At 37.2% G+C, this 26753-nt stretch overlaps 1 protein-coding gene across 1 annotated transcript; it reads right to left on the bottom strand.

Moving 5' to 3' along the window:
* Window positions 1-8597: 8597 nt before the first annotated feature.
* Window positions 8598-17547, bottom strand: LOC106059227 (uncharacterized). Its single transcript, XM_013216791.2, has 3 exons — window positions 17414-17547; window positions 10090-10182; window positions 8598-9442 (listed from the first exon to the last, which is right to left on the bottom strand). Exons 2-3 carry the CDS (start codon window positions 10171-10173, stop codon window positions 8741-8743), a joined length of 786 nt encoding a protein of 261 aa, XP_013072245.2. The 5' UTR covers window positions 10174-10182; window positions 17414-17547; the 3' UTR covers window positions 8598-8740.
* Window positions 17548-26753: the final 9206 nt, after the last annotated feature.

Below are 26753 nucleotides of genomic sequence, written 5' to 3' on the forward strand. Positions count from 1 at the left end.
AACAAACGTTTGACCTTAAAGGAAACAAAATTGTACATCAACACTTCTCTCCCTTATAACCACATGTAGGCATCTCTCGTTCCCTATAACACATACACACAAATACTTACACACACACACACACACACTATTTTAACTCTTTGCGCCCTACGCTGTCTTCACGTAGTTTTAGGAATAGAAAACCCCATTACAAAGATTGGTATAAAAGACAACCCCTTGGCCAGAATTCTTTCACAAAGTGGGCCAAAACTGTTTAAATAACCTTCTTTTTTTTCTATTTACACACGTGTGAAGTTTGACTTGTACTGGCGTGTGCAGAACATTAGACACCTTACAGCTGACACTAAAAATAGATATCTAGATACATTGTTTCTGACATATGCTGAAATGTAATATTACATAACATGCTATTTTTAGACTTGATATCATAATTTTTTTGTCCTTTACTGTCGACACGACGTTTTCGTTTCGTTATAGCAGGGGCGTAGTTGGCATATCTGGTGCCAAGCAGTTTATTGCATCCCCCCTTCACTTTTCAGTTTTTCATAAACATCCCATAGTAACGTAGGCTAAGTATAGAATGTATTTAATAATAGTAATACATGTCATATAACAGTAGAATGTATTGTCTAACTAAAATATCTCCGATATATAAATTCACGTTTTTAACAAACCTTATATCAACTCACTCTGTCTGTCTCCGACAATCAATCTCGGAATCAAGCCGAAATTTTACACAAATATTTATTTAACCTGACAACACAAAAATCAATACAAAAAAAATAACCAATTAATTAATTAACTATTGGTAATTAAATATTTTGTCTGGTATCTCGAACAAGGAAAAGAACTAGTACTTGAACTGAAATGGTGGTATAAGCTGAATTAGTCCCCTCTGAAGGTCGCCGCTTTAAAGTAATTTTAAAAGAAACAATAGATAACTATACAATCTTCTATTTTCACAGAACCTCACCAGCAGTTTTGATGCGGAGACGATGGCAGTCTGTGAAGCCTTAAAAGTCATTGACTCTCAACTCGGCGAGGGACATTTGAGGGCAACACAGATTGTTGTGGTCACTGACTCAAAATCTGTACTACATGCTTTGCAAAGCCCCGGACCATGGCCCCCCAATATCAACACTGTCATCATGGCTTCACATAACATCAAACAACGCTATGGCACCCCTGTAATAATGCAGTGGGTACCGAGTCACATAGGTGAGACTGGCAACACAATCGCAGACTCTTTGGCCCACCAGGGAGGGCAAATTCCACCCACTGATCAGGCTGTAAGCTTTCATCAAGCCCTGGCTATAATACAAAAAAACAGAAATGGAAAAGTGGTTTGAGTGCTGGGACAAGTCCCAAAAAGCCCGTGGAGTCTGGGAGCGCATGAGGCGCCCTGACCGCACTTTCCCGTGGTGGAGGCTGTCCAGGCCTGAGCAAGCTATTATAGCACAGTGCAGGACAGGCCACTGTCCTGTTGGCTCATATTTCTCGCGGCTATGGCCAAATTTCGATTCACGGTGCCCTCGCTGCGGGGAAGAAGAGGAAACCGTGCTTCATATTCTGTTTGACTGCCCCAGACTTGCTGATCTCCGTCTCGACAGGTCTGGGAAACCCAAAATTCTCGACCTGTATGGCGACATTCATGCACTACGCAAGACAGCAGGGTTTCTGTCCAGGGCTTTTGCAAGAGAGGATTTGAGCCTCTCAAGCCCTCACTCTAATGGAGTTTGATGATGATGATGATGACCAGCAAAGCGGTAAACATGACGGGTTGAGGAGGCTTGAGCCATGAGTTCGAATTCAGGTCTTTCCCCCATTTTTTTAAATAAAAGATTTAAAAAAGTGATTAATGGTAAATTCACCCAGATATCCTTTTCTTCTTCTTCTCCCCATCCCAACTGGTCCAGATAAGTGATAGAGTCATAGCGTATTGAGAAAGCTAAAAGCATGAAATAGTGCTTAACAAAAACAATTGGTAAAAATATTTCTAATCGCACAAATTTATTGTCATTGGTCTAGATTCTAGATCAATAAAAAATTTAATTACATGACTGATCAATACCAATTAATACAATTTCACTTAAGATAAGCTATTTTTAATAGTAATTTTAAAGTGTTTTTTTTTTTTGTTTTTGTTTTTTACGGTTATCGAGTTTTAATAAATTCAACATATAGTATCTAGGCACATTAGCAAAATCTTCTCTGTAGTCTATGATTTTACAAAATCTTCATCCGCGTGGACTTTAAGATTATGTAACTTTGAGATAGTTGGCTAACAAATGTTGTAAATAGTAACTTATAGTTTAGTTAGATCCACTCGTATTCAATCTTTTTTTTTTTAAATATTATCGCAAAGTTAAAACCGATCATTTCTATCACCACAATTCCAAAATGAATTTATTTTAAAGATGCGACTCAGAGTGGTAAAACGTTTGGCCTCTGAGTCCAAACGGTAGAATTATATCTTCTTTAAAAAAAAAGTTTTATCACTAAAACAGTATGAAAGGTCCTACTTAGGAGTTGACACGACTTCAATTAATTTATCAATGTATTTTTTAAACATTGGTTATACTATCGATTTTACTTGATTAATAGAGGAAAATAAATTTTGGCCTTTAAAAAAATATTTGTACGCCTCCTTTGTAGTACCCAAAGAAGAGGAGGGGCGCCTTGTGGTTTATGACTAGATGCATGACGCGTAGTATGTAATCATCTTCTTTTTTGAAGTAACGTCTGTATTTTATAAGATAAGATAAGAGAAACGATGACCCCAAAATCTGAACAACATAGACGAAATGTACACATAGAACTAATGTACACAAGAACTAATGTACACATAGAACACATGTACACATAGAACTAATGTACACAAGAACTAATGTAGGCCTACACATAGAACAAATGTACACAAGAACTAATGTACACATAGAACTAATGTACACAAGAACTAATGTACACAAGAACTAATGCACACATAGAACAAATGTACACATAGAACAAATGTACACAGAACTAATGTACACATAGAACTAATGTACACAAGAACTAATGTACACATAGCACAAATGTACACATAGAACTAATGTACACATAGAACAAATGTACAGATAGAACTAATGTACACATAGAACTAATGTACACAAGAACTAATGTACACATAGAACAAATGTACACATAGAACAAATGTACACAAGAACTAATGTACACATAGAACAAATGTACACATAGAGCAAATGTACACATAGAACAAATGTACACAAGAACTAATGTACACATTGAACAAATGTACACATAGAACAAATGTACACAAGAACTAATGTACACATAGGACTAATGTACACAAGAACTAACGTACACAAGAACCAACGGCGTAGCTAGGGTATTTGATGCCCAGTGCGGCATCTCTTCATGATGCCCCCCCCCCTTTTCGAATATAAAACAGCGAAAATATGTTATTATACGTTCACACAATATACTGCAAATAAATATTACGTGCTTTCTTGGTCGCAAAAACTATCAATAATTTTATCGAAATTTGTTTTCAACCAATTGCCTACTTAGTGAAGCGCATCGTTGATTGGTATTAATTCTTGATTAACTTAATTAAATCTGAAAAACTTCGATCGCACATAGCCATACTTACCGCAATTAGGCCTATCAGAAATATGTAAAAATATGATAATTCGACCTGAGGAGAATCTTGGACATCGTTCTTTTTTGTCTCAAAGCAGAATCTGACATTCAATAGGCATCACGAATATTTAGAATACTTAGACAATATTTAGAACTGAATTAGGCATTCTAGCTGATATCTTTTTATTTTTGTGTTAACTTAAGATTTCAAACAGGTCCTTGTTGGAGAAGTTCAAACAGGTGCTTGTTGGAGAAGTTCAAACAGGTCCTTGTGGGAGAAGTTCAAACAGGTCCTTGTTGGAGAAGTTCAAACAGGTCCTTGTTGGAGAAGTTCAAAGGCTTCTGAAGAAATTGCAACAAACTGTTGAAGCATTTTTCGCTCCAGACGAAATTTATTTTTGTCAATGCTGCTATGAGAACTATCGAGATTGATTTTAATATGAAGATTCAATAGTTGGGTTAGCAACAAAATTCATAGTCACCAGCCACATCATGATCATAGTGGGTGGTTATTTCTTGAACTATCACGTCCAAGGAAGGATAAATCTCACTCGTAGCTCTTTCTTTTGTGTTTATACGGAATCTTCACCTTTTTCGCTTGGCTTCTTTTTATGGCAGCTAAACGTCTTTGATGTTCTGCACTAATCCTCCGATCAGAGCACATACTTTCGCTAAAGGTAATAATGGCTTCAATGTTACCCTTCCGATGAGTAGTTATCGATGTTTTTAATGTTTTCCATTTAAGTGCGCAGTCTCGAATTGACGATCATAGTTTTTGAAGTTAGAATTACCCGTCGTTTATTTCAGTTAATTCAGGGATCAAGAATCTAAAATAGGTGAGAAAATTAAGACTGAAGAGCAACTAACACTCCGCCTACTTAAGAGAGTTTACCTTTACAATTCTTCTTCAACTCGTTCGTGATGCCCATTGAGGGCTAGATTCTGCTTTGAGAGAAAAGGAATGATATCCAAGATTCTTTTCATTATTAGATCTTTACCTTTCATCCCTGCCATCAACCATTTTAACCAGAGAGAACAATTTCTCTGTCTGAACTAGCACTATGAGCGCCATCCAGACTTAGCAATATCGAGCAACGTTCATAATATTAACAGAGTGGCAAAATAAATATTTTTAAAAATCAAATATAGTAGTTTATGTTTATTCATGTATGTACAATGTGTGCAGTTTTTACTGAGAAATTTTGTGCTCAGTTTGATGCCCCTCATCACTTGATGCCCCGTGCGGCCCGCACCACCCGCACATGGCTAGCTACGCCACTGACAAGAACTAATGTACACATAGAACAAATGTACACATAGAACTAATGTACACATAGAACAAATGTACACATAGAACTAATGTACACATAGAACAAATGTACACTATTCTAAAGTGAACACAAGAAGAACATGAAAAAAAGTATTTAATAAAACAAAAAACACCAACAAAGCTTATATTAAGTGTAATTATATCAAATAGCTTGGATCAGTCATGTAATTAGATTTGTAATAGATCTAGTCTAACAATAATAACTCTAACCCTAAGCCTAACCCTCACCCTAACTCTAACCCTGTCCTACTAGAAATATATTCACCAATTTATTTTTGTTTAGCACAATTTCATGCTTTCATTTTTTCTCAATGCGCTATGAATTCGATCTCGAGGGTCACGGAGGTCACGGTTCAATCCTTCTCAAGGGGACTAATTCCACATATACCATCACAAGTACAGTTTCTTTCTCTTGTTTGATACCGAGCAAAATAATTAATTACCAATAATTACAAAGCTTATATTAACCCACTCTGTCTGTCTGGTAAAAGTTTGAACATGTTTTTTTCCTCCAATTTCCCGTTCTCTGATCAAGTTAATTCATTGCATAATTGTCCATAGAACCTGATAAGACATGAATCAAATGAAATACTAAACAATTTGTTAATTAATTGTTGGTTATCAATTATTCTGATTGATTTCGAAATAAGGGGAGTAAATGCTACTTAATGAGAGATGGGAATACAAAAAATATATTTAGATTGAAGTCCCCTTTTTACGTTTTGGCACATTTCTTCCTCCCACTTTTATTCTCGGATCAAGTTGAAATTTTGCATTATTATTCATAGTCGTTAACAATAGACGAATAAATGAAAAAATTAACCAATTACTTAATAATTTAGTACTAATTAATTACTTTTGTTTTATATAGCAGAAATAGAGATAAACCCTGTAATTTTCAGATAATTGGTATTAATTAACGGCTTTTTCCTTTTTAGATAAGCTGAAGTGTTAGACACTTAGTATTTTTAGTTTATGTAGAGACGCACCATAATTGACAGATTTTGAACGCGACTAGTGACGCTATGACTTAGTTGGGTTAGAGGCTACTTAGAGACAGAAAATCAGTTGGTGGTAGGATTTCATAAGGGTAGGACGTATTTATTGACAGAGACATCGACTTTGGCCTTCTTGCTGAATTAAACCTTACTATAAATTGTTCAACGGTGTTTGGAATGATCTCTCCACTTGCTAAAACTAGAAGTGTCTGTCTGCTTGTTGGTTAATCGCATTGAAATACACCTGCACAAGAAACCCAGACATCTGCAGAGTAATCTGTCGGAATCAGACAGACATCAATTAACTACAATACGAATAGGTATCATCACAACGGTTAACGAGGGTGTCATGAGGCCAGCAAAGCGACCAACCGCCTTTACTTTTCCCCAACTAATGTCAGGTACCCATTAGAGCTGGGTGGACTCAGAGGCGCCCAAGGATCCCGAAATAAAATCCCAGTCTTCACCAGGATTAGAACCCGGGACCTCCGGTTCAGAAGCCAAGCGCTTTACCGCTCAGCCACCGCGCCTCCCTATGCGAAGTGTAATTGTATCGATTTGTTTGGACCAGTCATGTAATTAAATTTGTAATAGATCTAGACCAACAACAATAAATCTGTGCGTTTAATAATATTTTTACCAATAGCTTTGGTTTAGCGCTATTTCATGCGTTTAGCTTTCTCAGTACCCCAGGATCCTATCACTTGTCTGGACCTGTTGGGGAAATAGGGGGGGGGGGGAGAAGAAAGAAAGAGAGGAACGTCAAGGTGAATTTTACCGTAATAGTTTTTAAAAGCATTTCCCAAAGGTAACGACTCAAATCGAACTCGTGGCTCACGCCTCTTTGGGCCGACGTGCTAAACCACTTATGTCTAGCAAGGATTGTATAGTTATATATTGTTTTTTTCAATTTAGAGCTAGAATCCGTAAAGGGGGACTAATCAAACTTATACCACCAATTCAGTCAAGTACAATTTATTTTCCTTTTTAGAGATACCAAATAAATAAATTAATTACCAACAGTTAATTAACTAATTTGTTCATTTATTTTGATTCTTGTATTGTCAGGTAAATGAAATAATTGTGCAAAATTTCAGTTTGATCCGAGATTTTGTGTGGGAGAAATAACAGGTAACAGATTTTTATTAGACAGACAGAGATAGTAGATAAATACGTTGCAAATACAATGCACAACTACAACTATATCTCAGACAATACAAACAGAAAGCACGTACTTTTCAAAACTTTTTGTCGATACTATTCTATTGTTGGGCCGACCGAAGACTTGATACCACACAATACGAAGAAACGAGCATATATTCATCGTATTATTATTCTGTCTCTCTGTGGCATTTTACATCTCAAGAGGCCATATTTTACTTTTGCAACTTCTTGTGTGACTAAAGAGGCCAATCCTTGATACACAGCTGCGGTCACAGGTTGGGCACATATGATCACCAGGCGCCGTTGCATTTTCACTCTTATTTCTGCTGTTGTTGTGTTATTATAACATTGTTAATATTCACATGCATTTGAGGAACTGATGATTGAAAAGATATGGTTCAATGTGAACGTATCTTATCTGATGTTATGGAATGATTATCTGATGTTATGGAATGATTATCTGATGTTATGGAATGATTATCTGATGTTATAGAATGATTATCTGATGTTATGGAATGATTATCTGATGGATCATTTTCTTAAGGGACAATCTGTCATTCAAGGTCTCAAGAAAGAAAATTTTCCCCTTTAATTTGTGTACTGTGATGATGTTGACCGTCAATACTCTGTGGCATTTTACGTCTCGTGAGACGATCTTTTCCCTTTGCAACTTCTTGTGTGACTAAAGAGGCCAATCCTTGATACACAGCTGCGATCACAGGTTGGGCATATAAAATCACCAGGCGCCATTGCATTTTCACCCTTCTTTCTGCTTCTGTTGTGTATGACATCTGCAATCTGTGACCCTTCCTTTATGCTCTCTCTCCATGTGGATCTGTCCAGTGCCACCTCTTCCCAGTTGCCAGTGTCGATTTTGAAGAGCTTCATGTCGCGTTTGCATACATCCGTATAACGTAAAAGTGGGCGACCAGCGGCTCTCCTGCCTTCAATTAGATCGCCATACAGGATGTCCTGTGGAAGTCGACCTACTGGCATTCTACGAACGTGGCCAAGCCAGCCAAGGCGTCTGCTGCTGATAACAGAGCGGATGTTCTGGCATCCTGCTCTATGTAGCACTTCCTCATTTGTTATCTTATCTTGCCACCTTATTTTAAAGATCCGCCTTAGGCATCGGAGGTGGAAGACATTCAGCTTTACCGTCAATACACTGCACTGCAAACTATGCTTATTAAATGATGTTTTAAATTATATTCGACTTATATACATAATAATTACATTCTATCATGTTTAAAACAAAAGTAAACATTTTATTTAACACATAAGTAGCCTCTGTAACATACCACACTTAATTTTGTAATACAAATACTTTAATTTTTTTTTATTTTTTTTAGCTATCAGAGACTTTTTATGTCTTAGAAAATTTAATATCGATTTCGAAATAAGGTTTAATATCGTAATATAATTTTTTTGTCTATACATAATTCTGTGTGCAATTGATTTACTCCATAAAATTTCCGTTGGTCTGTAAAGATTGTTCTTTTTCTTACAACTTTTTCTACAACGTATGTTGTAACCCTTAACCCTGCCACCCAAATCAAAGTCCTTGATGTTTGGACCTTGTATCACATTGCGTGTTTCTTTCGTTTCATTCAAAATAGACAGCGTGGACGTTGACCACACAGATGAACTGTTTGTTTTGAAATGTGCAAGACGCGTATGAATCTGTGCCGGGACACCATAAGCACCTGCTACTGACCTCTGAACCTTGGCCTTTGTTCTGAAAAAGAAACACGATGCAGACGAATTTGTAGCGCGGAAACCCCATGCCCTTGACCCTGGATTTCACCTCGGAGGAAATGGCCAAGCACATCTGCTTGGAGGAGTCTGGCGTGTATTTGAAGTGTCTCAGATAGCGAGTTAACACGTCGTCCATCATAAGCTCAACTTTGTGGGCGTGGAATTTCTCCTGCGGCTCCGGCCCGAGCCGGTATGTGTTTTCCAACAATACTTGGGGCACTTCGGGAATGGCCAGCTTCTTTTGAGACATGCGCTTCCAAGCGCGCGCCGCGGCGACCAGCCGAAAAACGGATAGCCCCGCACTCGGCCGAGGCGTCCCCATGGAATGCCTAGACGACGTGCCGGCATCGGAGTATCCGTAAGGAAACGACTTGTTGGAGTCGCTTCTGCTATGAAGACGACTTCTTCCTTTAACGCTGCCTGTCGGCACAGAGTTATTCGAGTCACTTCTGCTGAGCAGACGAGATCGTTCTTTGATATTGGGCAAGGACTTGTTAGACTCACTTCTGCTGAGCAGACGACCAATTCCTTCAACTTTCATAGAAAGAATCTTAAATGTTGAATAGAGAAGAGAAAAAAAAAGTATATTAATTATTTAAAAAGTACTGATCCTATTTGACAATATTTTTCATGAAAATCTTTTTGAAAAAATCGTTGGAATCTTTTAGATACAGAATATTATTTTAAAATTATTCAGTCTGGACCAAAAAAAAAGGGGGGATGGTGCTGGGGTCGGGGGGGGGGATGGAGAGAGGGCGCAAAGTTAATCTTATTCTGCTAATGTATACGTACACATTTTCAGTTAGCGCGAGGCGTCCTCGGCCTCCATGAGTCTCGGGGACCTGAGTGAAAATCCCTGTATGGTAAAGCCCTTCATTTGTGCCAGTTTTACTGTTGAGTCAAGCTAGCAATGTCAAGGACTGTAGAATTTCAAAGCTGTGGTGGCTGATTTTTTTCCCTCCTCTTCAAACCGAAAACCAAGATTATTTTTGTTTTTCAAAAGTGATGGCATAAAACACAATTTGGAAAGCGCTAAATAAACATACACCACCTCTTCCCAAAATGCCCATAATAACAGAGTGTAATGTTAATAGTCTTTTACGAAACAGCGCGATAATGGTAAAGCAGATAACAAAGGCTTATAAAGTCTACTCATTTTTTAAAATAAAAAGACAACAGTGTCGAAAGTAGGTCTACCTTCTTGTCCATTTTTGCTATGAGCTTGGGGTGGATCTTGTCGTGTTGTTGCAGGGCCTTCTGTGTGAGAACTTCTGAGGACATTTCTTTCACCTGAATAAACAAGAATGCGAAATAATATAACGTGTTCGGGGCCGACTTCATTTATTATAATTCTGATATTATGTAACTCTTAGTTCGCCCCGGTCTAAAGCAATGATGACTAGATATGTAAGAAAGTTTTCACTGGCATAGGATTACAGGACGTGAAATTTATTTCATGATGGAGTCCATGGACAGACTACACACTAGCACACTAACGAGGCAGGATGATGGAAAGATTACACACTAGCACACTAACGAGACAGGATGATGGAGTCCATGGAAAGATTACACACTAGCACACTAACGAGGCAGGATGATGGAAAGATTACACACTAGCACACTAACGAGACAGGATGATGGAGTCCATGGAAAGATTACACACTAGCACACTAACGAGGCAGGATGATGGAAAGATTACACACTAGCACACTAACGAGGCAGGATGATGGAGTCTATGGAAAGATTACACACTAGCACACTAACGAGGCAGGGGCTTGGTAGCTGAGTGGTAAAAGCGCTTGGCTTTCAAATTGAGGAGTTTAGGGTTCGAATCTCGGTGAAGACTGGGATTTTGAATTTTGAGATTTTAAGGACGTCCTTAGTTCACATATTTCTAATTGGTAACTGTCGTTAGTTTGGGGAAAGTAAAGGCGGTTGATCGTTGTGCTGACCACATGGCACCTTCGTTAACCGTCCGGCACAGAAACAGATGACCTTTACATCATATGCCCTATAGATCACAAGGTCTGAAAGGGGTACACTATACACTATATACATCGAGTCAATAACTGAAATGTGAACAAGTTACCACCGGTCTTTTGTTTTTGTCCACTGTGTGTTTATCATTTATCATGTTATAATCATTTTTTTGTCCTCTCTTTAATTGTTTTTACAAAGCTTATATCAACTCTGTCTGTCTATCTGTCTGTCTGTCTGGTACAGTTTTTTTTTACACGTTATTTCTCACGAACCCATGCTCGGATCAATTTGATTTACACACTTTGTAACTAACAAAACATGAATCAATTAGAAAAATTATGTTCATTATTGGTAATTACTTGTTTGGTATCGAAAAAGGAAATAGTGCTACCTTTTGAGATATGGTTAGATGTGGAGTTATTTCCATATAATATTTTGTACATGTTTTTTTTTGTTCCGGATCCCATCAAGTTGAAATTTTGCAGAATTATTTATGGTGAATTACTACAACACGTGAATCAATTAAAAAAAAAACAACTAATGTGTTAATTAGTGGTAATTAATTAATTTGTCTGTATAGAAAAAGGAGCTTATTCCTGTAGTATTGAAGGGCAGTGATTTTGCGCTTAGATATTTTTTTCTAATATTTAGCTCGTTGAGCTTAGTTTCCTGCTCCCTCCCTTTTTTTTTTAAAAAGATATTCCAACAAAATCATAACAGCAACACACACAAACACACACACACACACACACACACACACACACACACACACACACAAATAAGCTCATTAGCGTCCTTGATTTCCTATCATCCTGATACAGGAACTTAATTACACCCCAACCCCCCTAATCGCCACACATGCACACGCACGCTCCTTGTTCCAGATTTCAATATCAGTGACTACGTTGTGCCGACTTGATTTCTGAACCGATCGATGACCATCGGGCGACATTCTCGGTGTAGGTATCCGGCCCTATCTCGGAAGTCGTTAACAAGGCTGCAATGAATAGTACGCAGGACGGCAACGCTATCACAGGCTCCCCCCTTTCCGCCCTCGTCTCCCCTTGGACACGCATTAGCTCGCTGTTTTTTTAAAAGATACTCCGCTCTAAGCTCACCAAAGTATGAGTTGGGAAGGGGAAAGGGAGGGATACACAACAGTTGCCGACCTACGCCCCCCCCCCTTTTTTTATTTGTTGGGAATCAACTTATGAAAACCATTTGAGTGTTAAGCAAAGAATGTACTAAAACCTTACTTGCAAAACGTTGCTTGATAACATAAATATGTTTAGGCCCTATATATAATTCTCTTCGTCGCTCAAGAGTTTGGACGAGAAAAAGAAGTAAAGGAAAGATCACTCTCTTATTTCTGAGGATAGTCACCCCACGAAAAAACAAGAAAAGGGGGGGGGGAGAGAACAAGTATTCACCGGTCGCTACTGATGGCTGCATGGTTTAAAAAATTTCTCAAAAGATAGAAAAAAAAAACAGGATTATTTTACGAAACAAACATTCAACAAATATAGGAGATTCTCATCCATGGCGATTAATATCTAGCTATAACCAATGTGTACTTGTTGTACAGAAACACGGGAGTTGTTGATTAGCTATTTAATTTAGAACATTGACCACAATTTTTGTACATCTTCTTAACTCTTTCAAATCTCATTTCTAAGCTCTTTTAAGCTCAAGTTTAACCCTTTTTTCATACGTTAGTTAGTTTTATGGTGGTTTTTTATTGAGATTTTTTTTTTTTGGGGGGGGGGGGTAGGCTTAATATTTTATATTTCATAAAAAAAAATTGTTTTTACTCTCTAAACAGAGTATTATGTTCTCCGAGTTCCACAAACAAAGCTTACACGAAGTATAATTGTATCAATTAGTTTGGGTCAGTCATGTAATTAAATCTAGACCAACAATAATAAATCTGTACATTTAATAATATTTTTTACCAATTGTTTTTGGTTAGCGCTTTTCATTTTTTTTAGCTGTCTCAATACGCTATGATCCTACAACTTGTCTGGGAGGAATTGGGGAGAAAAGGATATCTGTAAATATTACACCGCAATTGGTTTTGAATAGCATTTACAACAAAAAAAAGGGGAGGGGAGGGAACGACAAGAATTCGAACTCGTGGCTCACTCCTCCTCGAGCCGACGTGCTAACCACTTTGCCAGTGAGGTACTTAAGACTAAAGAAAATTGTATACTTATATATTGTTTGTTTAAATTTAGGGCGGCGACTAATTCAGCTTATACTACCAATTCATTCAAGTGCAATTTCTTTCCCTTGTTCGAGATACCAATGGTTAATTAACTAAATGGTTATTTTTGTTTTTAAATTGATTCTTGTCCTGTGAGGTAAAAGAAATACTTGAGCGAAATTTCAGCTTACTCCAATATTGGGTGCTGGAGAAATAACGTGTGCAAACATTTTACCAGACAGGCAGAGTGAGTTGATAGAAGCTTTGTAATTACCGAGGGACTAAAAATGGTTGTTAATAAGCGGGTCAACCACAAACCACTAATTTCTACTTTCTGGACCTTGGGATCGTATCTACCTTCCCCCCCTCCCTTTAAAAAAAAAGAGCCCCAGTGATAAGCCTTAGAGTTTTTCACCAGAACAGAGTAAACCCATTATTTAGGAATCGCCACGAGGTCATCACAAAAGTATTTTTCTTTTCAAGTCTGCAAATAAAGTTCTAGAGTCGTGTAGACTCGTGCGACAGTATCAACCTCGTTACTCATGTGCCAGCACGATTTATTGGCAGACGAGTCACGATCCGGATAGCACCTTTCAATTCAAGAATAATTCTCGTGGGGGGGGGGGGGGGGGGAGTAGATTCAGGGCTGATTAATGATCAGGAAGTGAGAACATGTAAATATAAGCAAGAGAAAGTTAATGTAAGAGAAATTCTATTTACTAAGAGAACATAAATGTAGGCAACAGAAAGTAAATTCAATAAGAGAATATAGATTTAGGAAAAAGAAAGTAAATGAGGTAAATGTGCCTCCTCGGGCCGACGTGCTAACCACTCTGCTAGTGATGTACTTATGTCTGGATGAGATTGTATAGTTATATATTGTTTCAATTTAGAGCGGCGGCCTATTAGGGTGACTAATTCAGCTTATACCACCACTTCAGTCAAGTACAATTTCTTTCCCTTGTTCGAGATACCAGACAAAATAATGAATTAGCAATTGTTAACTTACTAATTTGGTAATTTTCAATTAATTGATTCTTGTGTTACCAGGTAAAAGCAATAATTGTAAAAAAAATTCTGCTTGCTCCGAGGCTGGGTGTGGGAGAAAGTATAAAACGAGGAAAACAATTTCATGCTTTTAGCTTTCACAATAAGCTACGCTTCTATCATTTCAACTTATACCACTACATCAGTCAAGTACAATTTCTATTCCTTGTTCGATACCAAACAAAACTAATTTTTAAAATAATTATGTTGTCAGGTGCAAGAAATAATTGTGCAAAATTTCAGCTTGATCTAAGATTGGGTTTTCAGAGAAATAACTTGTACAAACTTTTAACCAGACAGAGAGACGGAGTTGATATAAGCTTTGTAAAAATTGACCTTTATGTTTCAAAACATGCCAACTGCAAGCTTTTCTCGTTCAGCAGTTAAAAAAAAATCTTTACAGAACTACTAAATTTCTATAAAGGTGCAGCCCTTAAAATCCCTATGTTTTTCCCCACTTAATTTATTTTTATTATTGAAGTGAATGAATTTTCATTCTCTGGAACTGTCACGGTCGAACATTTAGAATGGAAGTAAAATTCATTGTAGTCCCCTTAACAGTATCAACTGAGAAATTTATAATTGTTATTATTATTATTACTATTATTATTAGTGGTATTATTCTATATGTGAATCGCAAGGACAAGTGAATCCGATGGCAGACTATCTAGAGTGTGTGGAACAGAGAAGCGTCACCACACGTACCAAACTAGGGGTTTAAACCGGTACCATCAAAACAGAAGGCATGCAAGAAACTGAAGCACTTCCACATGAGATGCCTGTTTAAGTGGAAAGACAAGATACAAGAAGTCCTCCAAAAAGAGCCGGCCTGCAGAGCAATCACAGAATCCATGTGCAGTCTCAAAAAAGATGAGCAGGCCACTTCTGCAGAATGGACAACTGTCGCATCCCTAAAAGTCTAACGCATAGAAAGTGAGATCAAAGGCTCAAAGTGGGCAAAGAAAACGTTTCACAAACACCCTCAAAGTGTCCCTGAGAACCTTGAACTTGGACTTTGCCACATGACCAATAAGATCAAATGATAAAAGCATCGTGGCACCGTGCTGTAAAAACTGGCGCAAAAATATTACAACACAAAAAGAAACTTTGACCAGCCGATTTTTAACACTCATTTGCATAGACTGTTTAAGTTCAGAGAATTTTATTTAATTTTTATTATTCCAAACGTTCTTTGACATAGCAAACAAAAGCGCGCGAACAAACAAATCCGCTATACTAAAACTCTAGGCCTACAACCTCTAGTGATATGTTTCCAACTCCAATTCTTGATCATGTGGATGAACTTATCGTAGTTGGCAGCTGTTCCTAAAGGTTGTAATGTATTAAGCACACAGGATTATTAAAGCGGTTGACCTAATGGCACCAGAACAGTCGTGACATACTTATCATATAGTAAACAATCACGTACTAGAGAAAGGGGCTGGAGAACATTGGGAGGGGGAAGAGGGGTGAGAATAAAGGAGAGAGGGGCGTCCTTTGTTCTTCAAGCTCAGAACATGAACACAAGAAAAAAGAAACATTTTGTTTGCCAGGCTGGTGACTTTATTGCAGAGTTGGTACCTTAGTAAACATTTACAAAGCAAGATGCGGTGTCATATGCTCGCTATGATGGGATTCCATTTTGCTTCATTTTTTAACACAGACTCCGTTGAAACCAAGAAAGTAAAAAGTCGTTCACTTTATGTTTACAGTCTCTAAATAAACAAATATTAACTTACAACATTATAAAGCTCGTGATGTGCATGAAGAGAAAGTATGTTACACAATTTTAACTAGTAACATCTTCATACTAAAGAGCGTTAACTCAAAGCTAGTCAGAACTTGCATCTGTAGAAGATTTCCCCCGCAGCATCTGATCTAGAGAGAAGAATCCTAGAAATGGAAATGAAATGCTACAGAAAGAGCCTATGTATCACATTCAAACACTTCATCACAAATGAAAAGATTAGAAACAGTATTAATTCGGCAATTAATGATGACCACGATGACCTGCTAACTAGTGTAAAAAAAAAAAGAGCCATATCGCAAGGTCCTCAGGGCTCGCAAAGATCTTCCTTCAGGGAACAGTACCAGGAAAAAGAAGAAAAGGCAGACAGATAAAGTGATGGGAAGACACTTTAATCCAGTGCTTTTTTTTGTGATGGTACGCAACGGTACGGCGTACCGGCGCCTTTTTCAGTGTGGGAAAAAATATTACTTTTCTTGAATTTTAACGTTTAGGCCCTACTATTACTTTAATAGTAATTGAAAGTTAGGCAATCCATCACTGAGTAAAGGTACCTATTTTTGTTTTAAAGCACTGCTTTGATCTAATCCTAATGTTCTATGACTGTGGTAGCCAACCTCTTTCGACTTGAGGACCATACAGATTTCTAAACAAGCTTGTCATGGGCTGTGCCACCATCCAAGAAGGTGAAGTCCACGGGAACACAGCCAGTGAGGCTTCCTCATGCACTGTGGGCAAGGGTTTTGACGGGTTAGACAGCACCACCTCACGGGCTGGATCGTGACCTCCGTGTATGTCGAAGGCGCCGGCTGGATAGCCCTGCCACACGGGCTGGATAGACCCGCTTCACGATCCGGATAGCACAACCTCACGAACTGAATCGACCCGCCTCACGGGCCGAATATGAAAACTCTCTCTTATAAAATAAATATATCGAAAGTCGTCCAACAATATAACGTAAATATTACCTTATTTTTCTAACTTTGTTTAATAATGTCTGATTTGATTTTTGAAAAAAAAAAATTGCCCTAAAGACATCTCGAAATATCTTCTAATACCTTTGCAATGTGCACACCATTTATTATAATTATTTCTACATTTCAAATATTATTTTTCTTGTATTTTTAAACAAGTGTATAGAGACATGAAATATAAATAATTATTATATAGAACACTTTTCAAGTTATCGAATAAATTCGACAGTTATTATATTTTTATTACTTCTATAAAAGGTTATTTTTAAAAACAATTTATTTAGAAAAAAAATCTTAATATTGAAAAGAAGTTATTTTTTTCCTTATAGAATTTCAGTTGCCAGGTAATGAATGATATTACGAGCCCGTTGCATTTTTTTTAAAAGTCATCGGTGGACTTCTTTATTTGTAACTAACCTAAGTTCTAATAGCCATGGACTGAATAATGTACATTGTATGACCACGACACTAGATTAATACACATGTATCTTATAGTGTAGTAACAGTAAATAGGGACATAAACATACACACGCCGTATACACACACACACACACACACTTATGGACTTACCCATACACAAATGAACAATCCTCTAACAGTATACTAACAGGTCAAACAATATAAGGGAACTAAGTGACCACTCCTGCTACGCACGCATTTAAAATCTGGAACTCTTTGGCTGGAAACAGTGTGGGAGGGGGTTAAGGGATGGCTGGGGGGTCAACCAGTGGTGGAAAGGGAGGTAAGGTTGAGACAAAGGGGACAAGGCTTTCTTCTCTCCCTTGTACTTTTAAAATCTATAGGTGAGAAGAATGGAATAGGCAGAGTACAAGCTAACCTTCTGTTGACACATAGACCAGGGACAGTAGCCTAGCAACGAGGACATGATTACTAGGCTTGAACAGCAACAACAAAAAGAAAAAAGAAAATTAAAAAGACATTGAGAGAATTACGCTAGTGAACTTAAATACTATTGCCACATGGGCTAAGAAATATAAGGCTCTTTTGGACCTTCTGTCTCAGAATCTACGCATTGTCATGAAAAATAGGAATGAGCATAAGTCAAGAGGAGGTAACGGTACTTTGTTTGACAGACGGAAGAACAGATGAACAACACGATGATCGCATTAACTTATCAGTTCCGTGGAAACTGTGATGATCAGAAGTATAGGCTTACGACACACTCACAAGTGAGACACACAAGTCTTCACACACACACACACACACACACACACACACACAGAGAGAGAGAGAGAAAAGCGACGTGGGTAACACGGAAACAAATAGGGATCGTAATGCTTTAGATGCAAATGACATATATGTGTGAATATGTTTTAATTAGTCATCAGAATGCCACAAAGTCAAAAGACAGTTACGATTTTCCAGTCATCTACTTATCGTTGAGATTTCCAAAAAAGTTACGAGATAAATCCCTTTTACGAACCTTTGACCCGGGAAAGGATTGTATCCCGAGGCCAGGTTGAGGAATTGGCTCTTCACCGACCCCCTCTGTCTGGGGGCCCATTAGGATGATCATTTAATCACATTCGTTTGGTCATGGGTCACGGTATTTTAAGCCAACGCAATGTGTTCCCCCGACCTATACGAGGCCGGAGGCCGAGCCTATTCCTATAATATAGCATATTCCTATAATATAGCATATTCCTATAATATACCATTGCGTTCCGTGGGAGGGCCATCACCGACCGTATGACTCCTGCTGGGAAACGGTGCAATGGATGCGGACGGGTTAGCAAGCCCTCCTTAGATCCTCACCACGTGCAAGTACACTCACAAGATCATAACTGTGATAGTCTACTAGAGGCCCTGCTCTCTCTCGTTCTTAGACTTTCCGCTTCCCCAGGTGGTAGAGAAGCTGGCCATTTTTTGCATGGTATGCTTTTCTTCCAGAGCTGAGGTCCATGTTTTTTCGCTGTCCATAGCTTTCTTGGTCACTGTCTTTTTCCATCTAGTGCTGTCTAGAGCTATGTCTTCCTAATGGACATTGTCGATGTTCACTGATTTGAGGTCCTGTTTTATTACATCCATAAACGGAAGTGCGCGACCAGTTTCTCTTGAGCCAGTCGCGAGTTGTCCGTAGAGAATGACTTTAGGGATGCGATTGTCCTCCATCCGGCGAACATGTCCAAGCCAGCGCATGTGGCGTTGTCTGAGGACTGTAAAGATGCTGGGAATACCTGTTTGCGCAAGAATCTCAGTATTGCACACTCTTTCTCAGACAGAAAGAAAGACAGATAAACAGATAAACAGACAGAGTGACTTGATAAAAGCTTTGTAACAAGCTTATAAAAGTAAGCTACACCTATTTCTGGTTGTTATGAACATTATGATCGTAGCTTATATTTAAACAGTAAAATATATAAAATGTTTTTTCTTTAAAAAAAAGAGCTTATATTAAGAATCAATATATGAATTATTTTGACTCAATCGTGTAATGTATTTGTGATAGATCTAGAATAACAATAATAAATCTGTGCCATTGGAAATATTTTACCAATTGTTTTGTTTAGCTTAATTTCAAGCTTTCAGCATGTTCAATGCGCTATGATCCAATCACTTGTGTTGACCCGTTGGGGTTGTGGAGAAGGAGGTGATATCTGGGTGATCACTTTTTAAATGTATATATATATATATAGCATATTCCTATAATATATATATATAAAAGGTGAACGACCTGAATTCGTACTCGAGGGCTAAAGCCTCATGTTGTAAACACACTAACCACTAATTAATTATGACAAATAAATTCAATATTTGGCTAATCTTTCGAGTAATTTATAATTGAATAATTGTGTACAATTTTAACATGATTCGAAAATTAGAAGAAATAGGACCTAACGTCTACAAGATTCCAAACAGACAATTTTTTAAAAAGTTTTTTTAATTGAAAAGTAATAATAAACTTTAAAACCATGATTTGGCCTATCAAGCTTATGAAATGGAATACCATAGTGGGAATTATTGACAGGTAAGTGTTACATGCCATTCAACAGTGAGAGATATCACACCAGTAGTCTAACTCGGCTTTAAACACAAACATACATAATTAGCTTATTGTGTTGTTGTTTTTTATAACGAACACCAACTACATTAGAAGCTTATGCCGAGCTGTCTAGAGTCTTGGCTTCTATAATCCCATGACCCAGCATGGAATCCTTTCCATAAAAAAATTCTTACCAAGAGTTGAAATGTGGTGGGGAGGGCAGTGGCTAAACAAGTCATATGAAATTATCTGCTTACATTTAGAGCTGTCCAGGCATTTTCCTTTGTATCATTTTCGATCTAGATCGGTGGCTCTCAAACGGATCTTTCTGGAGTTAGCAAAGGAAGTACATAACCGCAATAAGCAAAATATAGAAAAATAAAAGCTTATCTAAGGGGAAAAACTTCACACTTACAGCTATATCTCTCAGTAATCTAAAAGTTATTTTCCTTATTCGATGTCAAAGAAATAAAACAATAATTAATTGACTGATTGGTTATTTTTTAAAATTGATTTGCGTTTTGTTAGTTACAATAAATAATTGTTTAAAGTTTGGTTTGAGAATGGGTGTGGAAGAAATAACGAGTGCAATGATCTAAACCCGACATATTTAGCCATATCTGTGAACAGTGAATAATTCAATTCACTTGGTGGTATCAAACAAAATAATTAATTGACAGTAATTTGTTTATTTTTTTTTTTTGATTCATGTCTTGTCTATGTCGATGAATAACTATAAAATATTCAACTTGATCCGATAATGGGTGTGGGAGAAATAGCGTGTACAAACCTTTTACCAGACTGACAGACAGATATAAGCTTTCTAAAACATTTTTTGGCTAGGCTGTTGACTTTATTAGCCTACATCAGTAGTAGGGATGGTGGAGCGTTGACAGCTTTCCCGGTGGAGTCAGGGGTGCAGCCCTGGAGACTACCACGTACTTGCGATCTGAGCATCAGAATTTCATAAAGTTGACGTGTACAAAGAACTTTCACAATAAGTACAGCGGAGGTCAAATAAACTTAAAGCAAGTAGAGGTGGCGGGGGTGGGGAGAACATTTATTGAAGAGCTTTCCTGTATTCATAATTAAGAAATTAATTCTTTTGGCGTCAATTCATCAAAGTAAAAAACAAAAACAAAATCAAAAAAAAAAAAAAAAAAAAAAAAAAACGCAGGTCAAATTTAGTTTCCAGTACATTTAGAACCCGGACGTTTGTACTAGTTGTGATGATCAAATGATCAATTTAGTTTCCAGTACATTTAGAACCCGGACGTTTGTACTAGTTGTGATGATCAAATGATCAATTTAGTTTCCAGTACATTTAGAACCCGGACGTTTGTACTAGTTGTGATGATCAAATGATCAATTTAGTTTCCAGTACATTTAGAACCCGGACGTTTGTACTAGTTGTGATGATCAAATGATCAATTTAGTTTCCAGTACATTTAGAACCCGGACGTTTGTACTAGCTGTGATGATCAAATGATCAATTTAGTTTCCAGTACATTTAGAACCCGGACGTTTGTACTAGCTGTGATGATCAAATGATCAATTTAGTTTCCAGTACATTTAGAACCCGGACGTTTGTACTAGTTGTGATGATCAAATGATCAATTTAGTTTCCAGTACATTTAGAACCCGGACGTTTGTACTAGTTGTGATGATCAAATGATCAATTTAGTTTCCAGTACATTTAGAACCCGGACGTTTGTACTAGTTGTGATGATCAAATGATCAATTTAGTTTCCAGTACATTTAGAACCCGGACGTTTGTACTAGTTGTGATGATCAAATGATCAATTTAGTTTCCAGTACATTTAGAACCCGGACGTTTGTACTAGTTGTGATGATCAAATGATCAATTTAGTTTCCAGTACATTTAGAACCCGGACGTTTGTACTAGTTGTGATGATCAAATGATCAATTTAGTTTCCAGTACATTTAGAACCCGGACGTTTGTACTAGCTGTGATGATCAAATGATCAATTTAGTTTCCAGTACATTTAGAACCCGGACGTTTGTACTAGTTGTGATGATCAAATGATCAATTTAGTTTCCAGTACATTTAGAACCCGGACGTTTGTACTAGCTGTGATGATCAAATGATCAATTTAGTTTCCAGTACATTTAGAACCCGGACGTTTGTACTAGTTGTGATGATCAAATGATCAATTTAGTTTCCAGTACATTTAGAACCCGGACGTTTGTACTAGTTGTGATGATCAAATGATCAATTTAGTTTCCAGTACATTTAGAACCCGGACGTTTGTACTAGTTGTAATGATCAAATGATCAATTTAGTTTCCAGTACATTTAGAACCCGGACGTTTGTACTAGTTGTGATGATCAAATGATCAATTTAGTTTCCAGTACATTTAGAACCCGGACGTTTGTACTAGTTGTGATGATCAAATGATCAATTTAGTTTCCAGTACATTTAGAACCCGGACGTTTGTACTAGTTGTGATGATCAAATGATCAATTTAGTTTCCAGTACATTTAGAACCCGGACGTTTGTACTAGTTGTGATGATCAAATGATCCATTTAGTTTCCAGTACATTTAGAACCCGGACGTTTGTACTAGTTGTGATGATCAAATGATCAATTTAGTTTCCAGTACATTTAGAACCCGGACGTTTGTACTAATTGTGATGATCAAATGATCAATTTAGTTTCCAGTACATTTAGAACCCGGACGTTTGTACTAGTTGTGATGATCAAATGATCAATTTAGTTTCCAGTACATTTAGAACCCGGACGTTTGTACTAGTTGTGATGATCAAATGATCAGTTTAGTTTCCAGTACATTTAGAACCCGGACGTTTGTACTAGTTGTGATGATCAAATGATCAATTTAGTTTCCAGTACATTTAGAACCCGGACGTTTGTACTAGTTGTGATGATCAAATGATCAATTTAGTTTCCAGTACATTTAGAACCCGGACGTTTGTACTAGTTGTGATGATCAAATGATCAATTTAGTTTCCAGTACATTTAGAACCCGGACGTTTGTACTAGCTGTGATGATCAAATGATCAATTTAGTTTCCAGTACATTTAGAACCCGGACGTTTGTACTAGCTGTGATGATCAAATGATCAATTAAGTTTCCAGTACATTTAGAACCCGGACGTTTGTACTAGCTGTGATGATCAAATGATCAATTTAGTTTCCAGTACATTTAGAACCCGGACGTTTGTACTAGCTGTGATGATCAAATGATCAATTTAGTTTCCAGTACATTTAGAACCCGGACGTTTGTACTAGCTGTGATGATCAAATGATCAATTTAGTTTCCAGTACATTTAGAACCCGGACGTTTGTACTAGCTGTGATGATCAAATGATCAATTTAGTTTCCAGTACATTTAGAACCCGGACGTTTGTACTAGCTGTGATGATCAAATGATCAATTTAGTTTCCAGTACATTTAGAACCCGGACGTTTGTACTAGTTGTGATGATCAAATGATCAATTTAGTTTCCAGTACATTTAGAACCCGGACGTTTGTACTAGTTGTGATGATCAAATGATCAATTTAGTTTCCAGTACATTTAGAACCCGGACGTTTGTACTAGTTGTGATGATCAAATGATCAATTTAGTTTCCAGTACATTTAGAACCCGGACGTTTGTACTAGTTGTGATGATCAAATGATCAATTTAGTTTCCAGTACATTTAGAACCCGGACGTTTGTACTAGTTGTGATGATCAAATGATCAATTTAGTTTCCAGTACATTTAGAACCCGGACGTTTGTACTAGTTGTGATGATCAAATGATCAATTTAGTTTCCAGTACATTTAGAACCCGGACGTTTGTACTAGTTGTGATGATCAAATGATCAATTTAGTTTCCAGTACATTTAGAACCCGGACGTTTGTACTAGTTGTGATGATCAAATGATCAATTTAGTTTCCAGTACATTTAGAACCCGGACGTTTGTACTAGTTGTGATGATCAAATGATCAATTTAGTTTCCAGTACATTTAGAACCCGGACGTTTGTACTAGTTGTGATGATCAAATGATCAATTTAGTTTCCAGTACATTTAGAACCCGGACGTTTGTACTAGTTGTGATGATCAAATGATCAATTTAGTTTCCAGTACATTTAGAACCCGGACGTTTGTACTAGTTGTGATGATCAAATGATCAATTTAGTTTCCAGTACATTTAGAACCCGGACGTTTGTACTAGTTGTGATGATCAAATGATCAATTTAGTTTCCAGTACATTTAGAACCCGGACGTTTGTACTAGTTGTGATGATCAAATGATCAATTTAGTTTCCAGTACATTTAGAACCCGGACGTTTGTACTAGTTGTGATGATCAAATGATCAATTTAGTTTCCAGTACATTTAGAACCCGGACGTTTGTACTAGTTGTGATGATCAAATGATCAATTTAGTTTCCAGTACATTTAGAACCCGGACGTTTGTACTAGTTGTGATGATCAAATGATCAATTTAGTTTCCAGTACATTTAGAACCCGGACGTTTGTACTAGTTGTGATGATCAAATGATCAATTTAGTTTCCAGTACATTTAGAACCCGGACGTTTGTACTAGTTGTGATGATCAAATGATCAATTTAGTTTCCAGTACATTTAGAACCCGGACGTTTGTACTAGTTGTGATGATCAAATGATCAATTTAGTTTCCAGTACATTTAGAACCCGGACGTTTGTACTAGTTGTGATGATCAAATGATCAATTTAGTTTCCAGTACATTTAGAACCCGGACGTTTGTACTAGTTGTGATGATCAAATGATCAATTTAGTTTCCAGTACATTTAGAACCCGGACGTTTGTACTAGTTGTGATGATCAAATGATCAATTTAGTTTCCAGTACATTTAGAACCCGGACGTTTGTACTAGTTGTGATGATCAAATGATCAATTTAGTTTCCAGTACATTTAGAACCCGGACGTTTGTACTAGTTGTGATGATCAAATGATCAATTTAGTTTCCAGTACATTTAGAACCCGGACGTTTGTACTAGTTGTGATGATCAAATGATCAATTTAGTTTCCAGTACATTTAGAACCCGGACGTTTGTACTAGTTGTGATGATCAAATGATCAATTTAGTTTCCAGTACATTTAGAACCCGGACGTTTGTACTAGTTGTGATGATCAAATGATCAATTTAGTTTCCAGTACATTTAGAACCCGGACGTTTGTACTAGTTGTGATGATCAAATGATCAATTTAGTTTCCAGTACATTTAGAACCCGGACGTTTGTACTAGTTGTGATGATCAAATGATCAATTTAGTTTCCAGTACATTTAGAACCCGGACGTTTGTACTAGTTGTGATGATCAAATGATCAATTTAGTTTCCAGTACATTTAGAACCCGGACGTTTGTACTAGTTGTGATGATCAAATGATCAATTTAGTTTCCAGTACATTTAGAACCCGGACGTTTGTACTAGTTGTGATGATCAAATGATCAATTTAGTTTCCAGTACATTTAGAACCCGGACGTTTGTACTAGTTGTGATGATCAAATGATCAATTTAGTTTCCAGTACATTTAGAACCCGGACGTTTGTACTAGTTGTGATGATCAAATGATCAATTTAGTTTCCAGTACATTTAGAACCCGGACGTTTGTACTAGTTGTGATGATCAAATGATCAATTTAGTTTCCAGTACATTTAGAACCCGGACGTTTGTACTAGTTGTGATGATCAAATGATCAATTTAGTTTCCAGTACATTTAGAACCCGGACGTTTGTACTAGTTGTGATGATCAAATGATCAATTTAGTTTCCAGTACATTTAGAACCCGGACGTTTGTACTAGTTGTGATGATCAAATGATCAATTTAGTTTCCAGTACATTTAGAACCCGGACGTTTGTACTAGTTGTGATGATCAAATGATCAATTTAGTTTCCAGTACATTTAGAACCCGGACGTTTGTACTAGTTGTGATGATCAAATGATCAATTTAGTTTCCAGTACATTTAGAACCCGGACGTTTGTACTAGTTGTGATGATCAAATGATCAATTTAGTTTCCAGTACATTTAGAACCCGGACGTTTGTACTAGTTGTGATGATCAAATGATCAATTTAGTTTCCAGTACATTTAGAACCCGGACGTTTGTACTAGTTGTGATGATCAAATGATCAATTTAGTTTCCAGTACATTTAGAACCCGGACGTTTGTACTAGTTGTGATGATCAAATGATCAATTTAGTTTCCAGTACATTTAGAACCCGGACGTTTGTACTAGTTGTGATGATCAAATGATCAATTTAGTTTCCAGTACATTTAGAACCCGGACGTTTGTACTAGTTGTGATGATCAAATGATCAATTTAGTTTCCAGTACATTTAGAACCCGGACGTTTGTACTAGTTGTGATGATCAAATGATCAATTTAGTTTCCAGTACATTTAGAACCCGGACGTTTGTACTAGTTGTGATGATCAAATGATCAATTTAGTTTCCAGTACATTTAGAACCCGGACGTTTGTACTAGTTGTGATGATCAAATGATCAATTTAGTTTCCAGTACATTTAGAACCCGGACGTTTGTACTAGTTGTGATGATCAAATGATCAATTTAGTTTCCAGTACATTTAGAACCCGGACGTTTGTACTAGTTGTGATGATCAAATGATCAATTTAGTTTCCAGTACATTTAGAACCCGGACGTTTGTACTAGTTGTGATGATCAAATGATCAATTTAGTTTCCAGTACATTTAGAACCCGGACGTTTGTACTAGTTGTGATGATCAAATGATCAATTTAGTTTCCAGTACATTTAGAACCCGGACGTTTGTACTAGTTGTGATGATCAAATGATCAATTTAGTTTCCAGTACATTTAGAACCCGGACGTTTGTACTAGTTGTGATGATCAAATGATCAATTTAGTTTCCAGTACATTT

Source organism: Biomphalaria glabrata, chromosome 12 (genome assembly GCF_947242115.1).
Source record: "Biomphalaria glabrata chromosome 12, xgBioGlab47.1, whole genome shotgun sequence".
In the NCBI taxonomy this organism is placed as follows: domain Eukaryota; kingdom Metazoa; phylum Mollusca; class Gastropoda; family Planorbidae; genus Biomphalaria; species Biomphalaria glabrata.

What these genes read in the sequence shown, in the direction of transcription:
- LOC106059227 (XM_013216791.2), bottom strand. Translation starts at nt 10,173, where the DNA reads ATGTCCTCAGAAGTTCTCACACAGAAGGCCCTGCAACAACACGACAAG. An exon ending in TAGCAAAAATGGACAAGAAG is followed by an intron (nt 9,443 to 10,089) that starts GTAGACCTACTT and finishes TCAACATTTAAG; the next exon opens with ATTCTTTCTATGAAAGTTGA.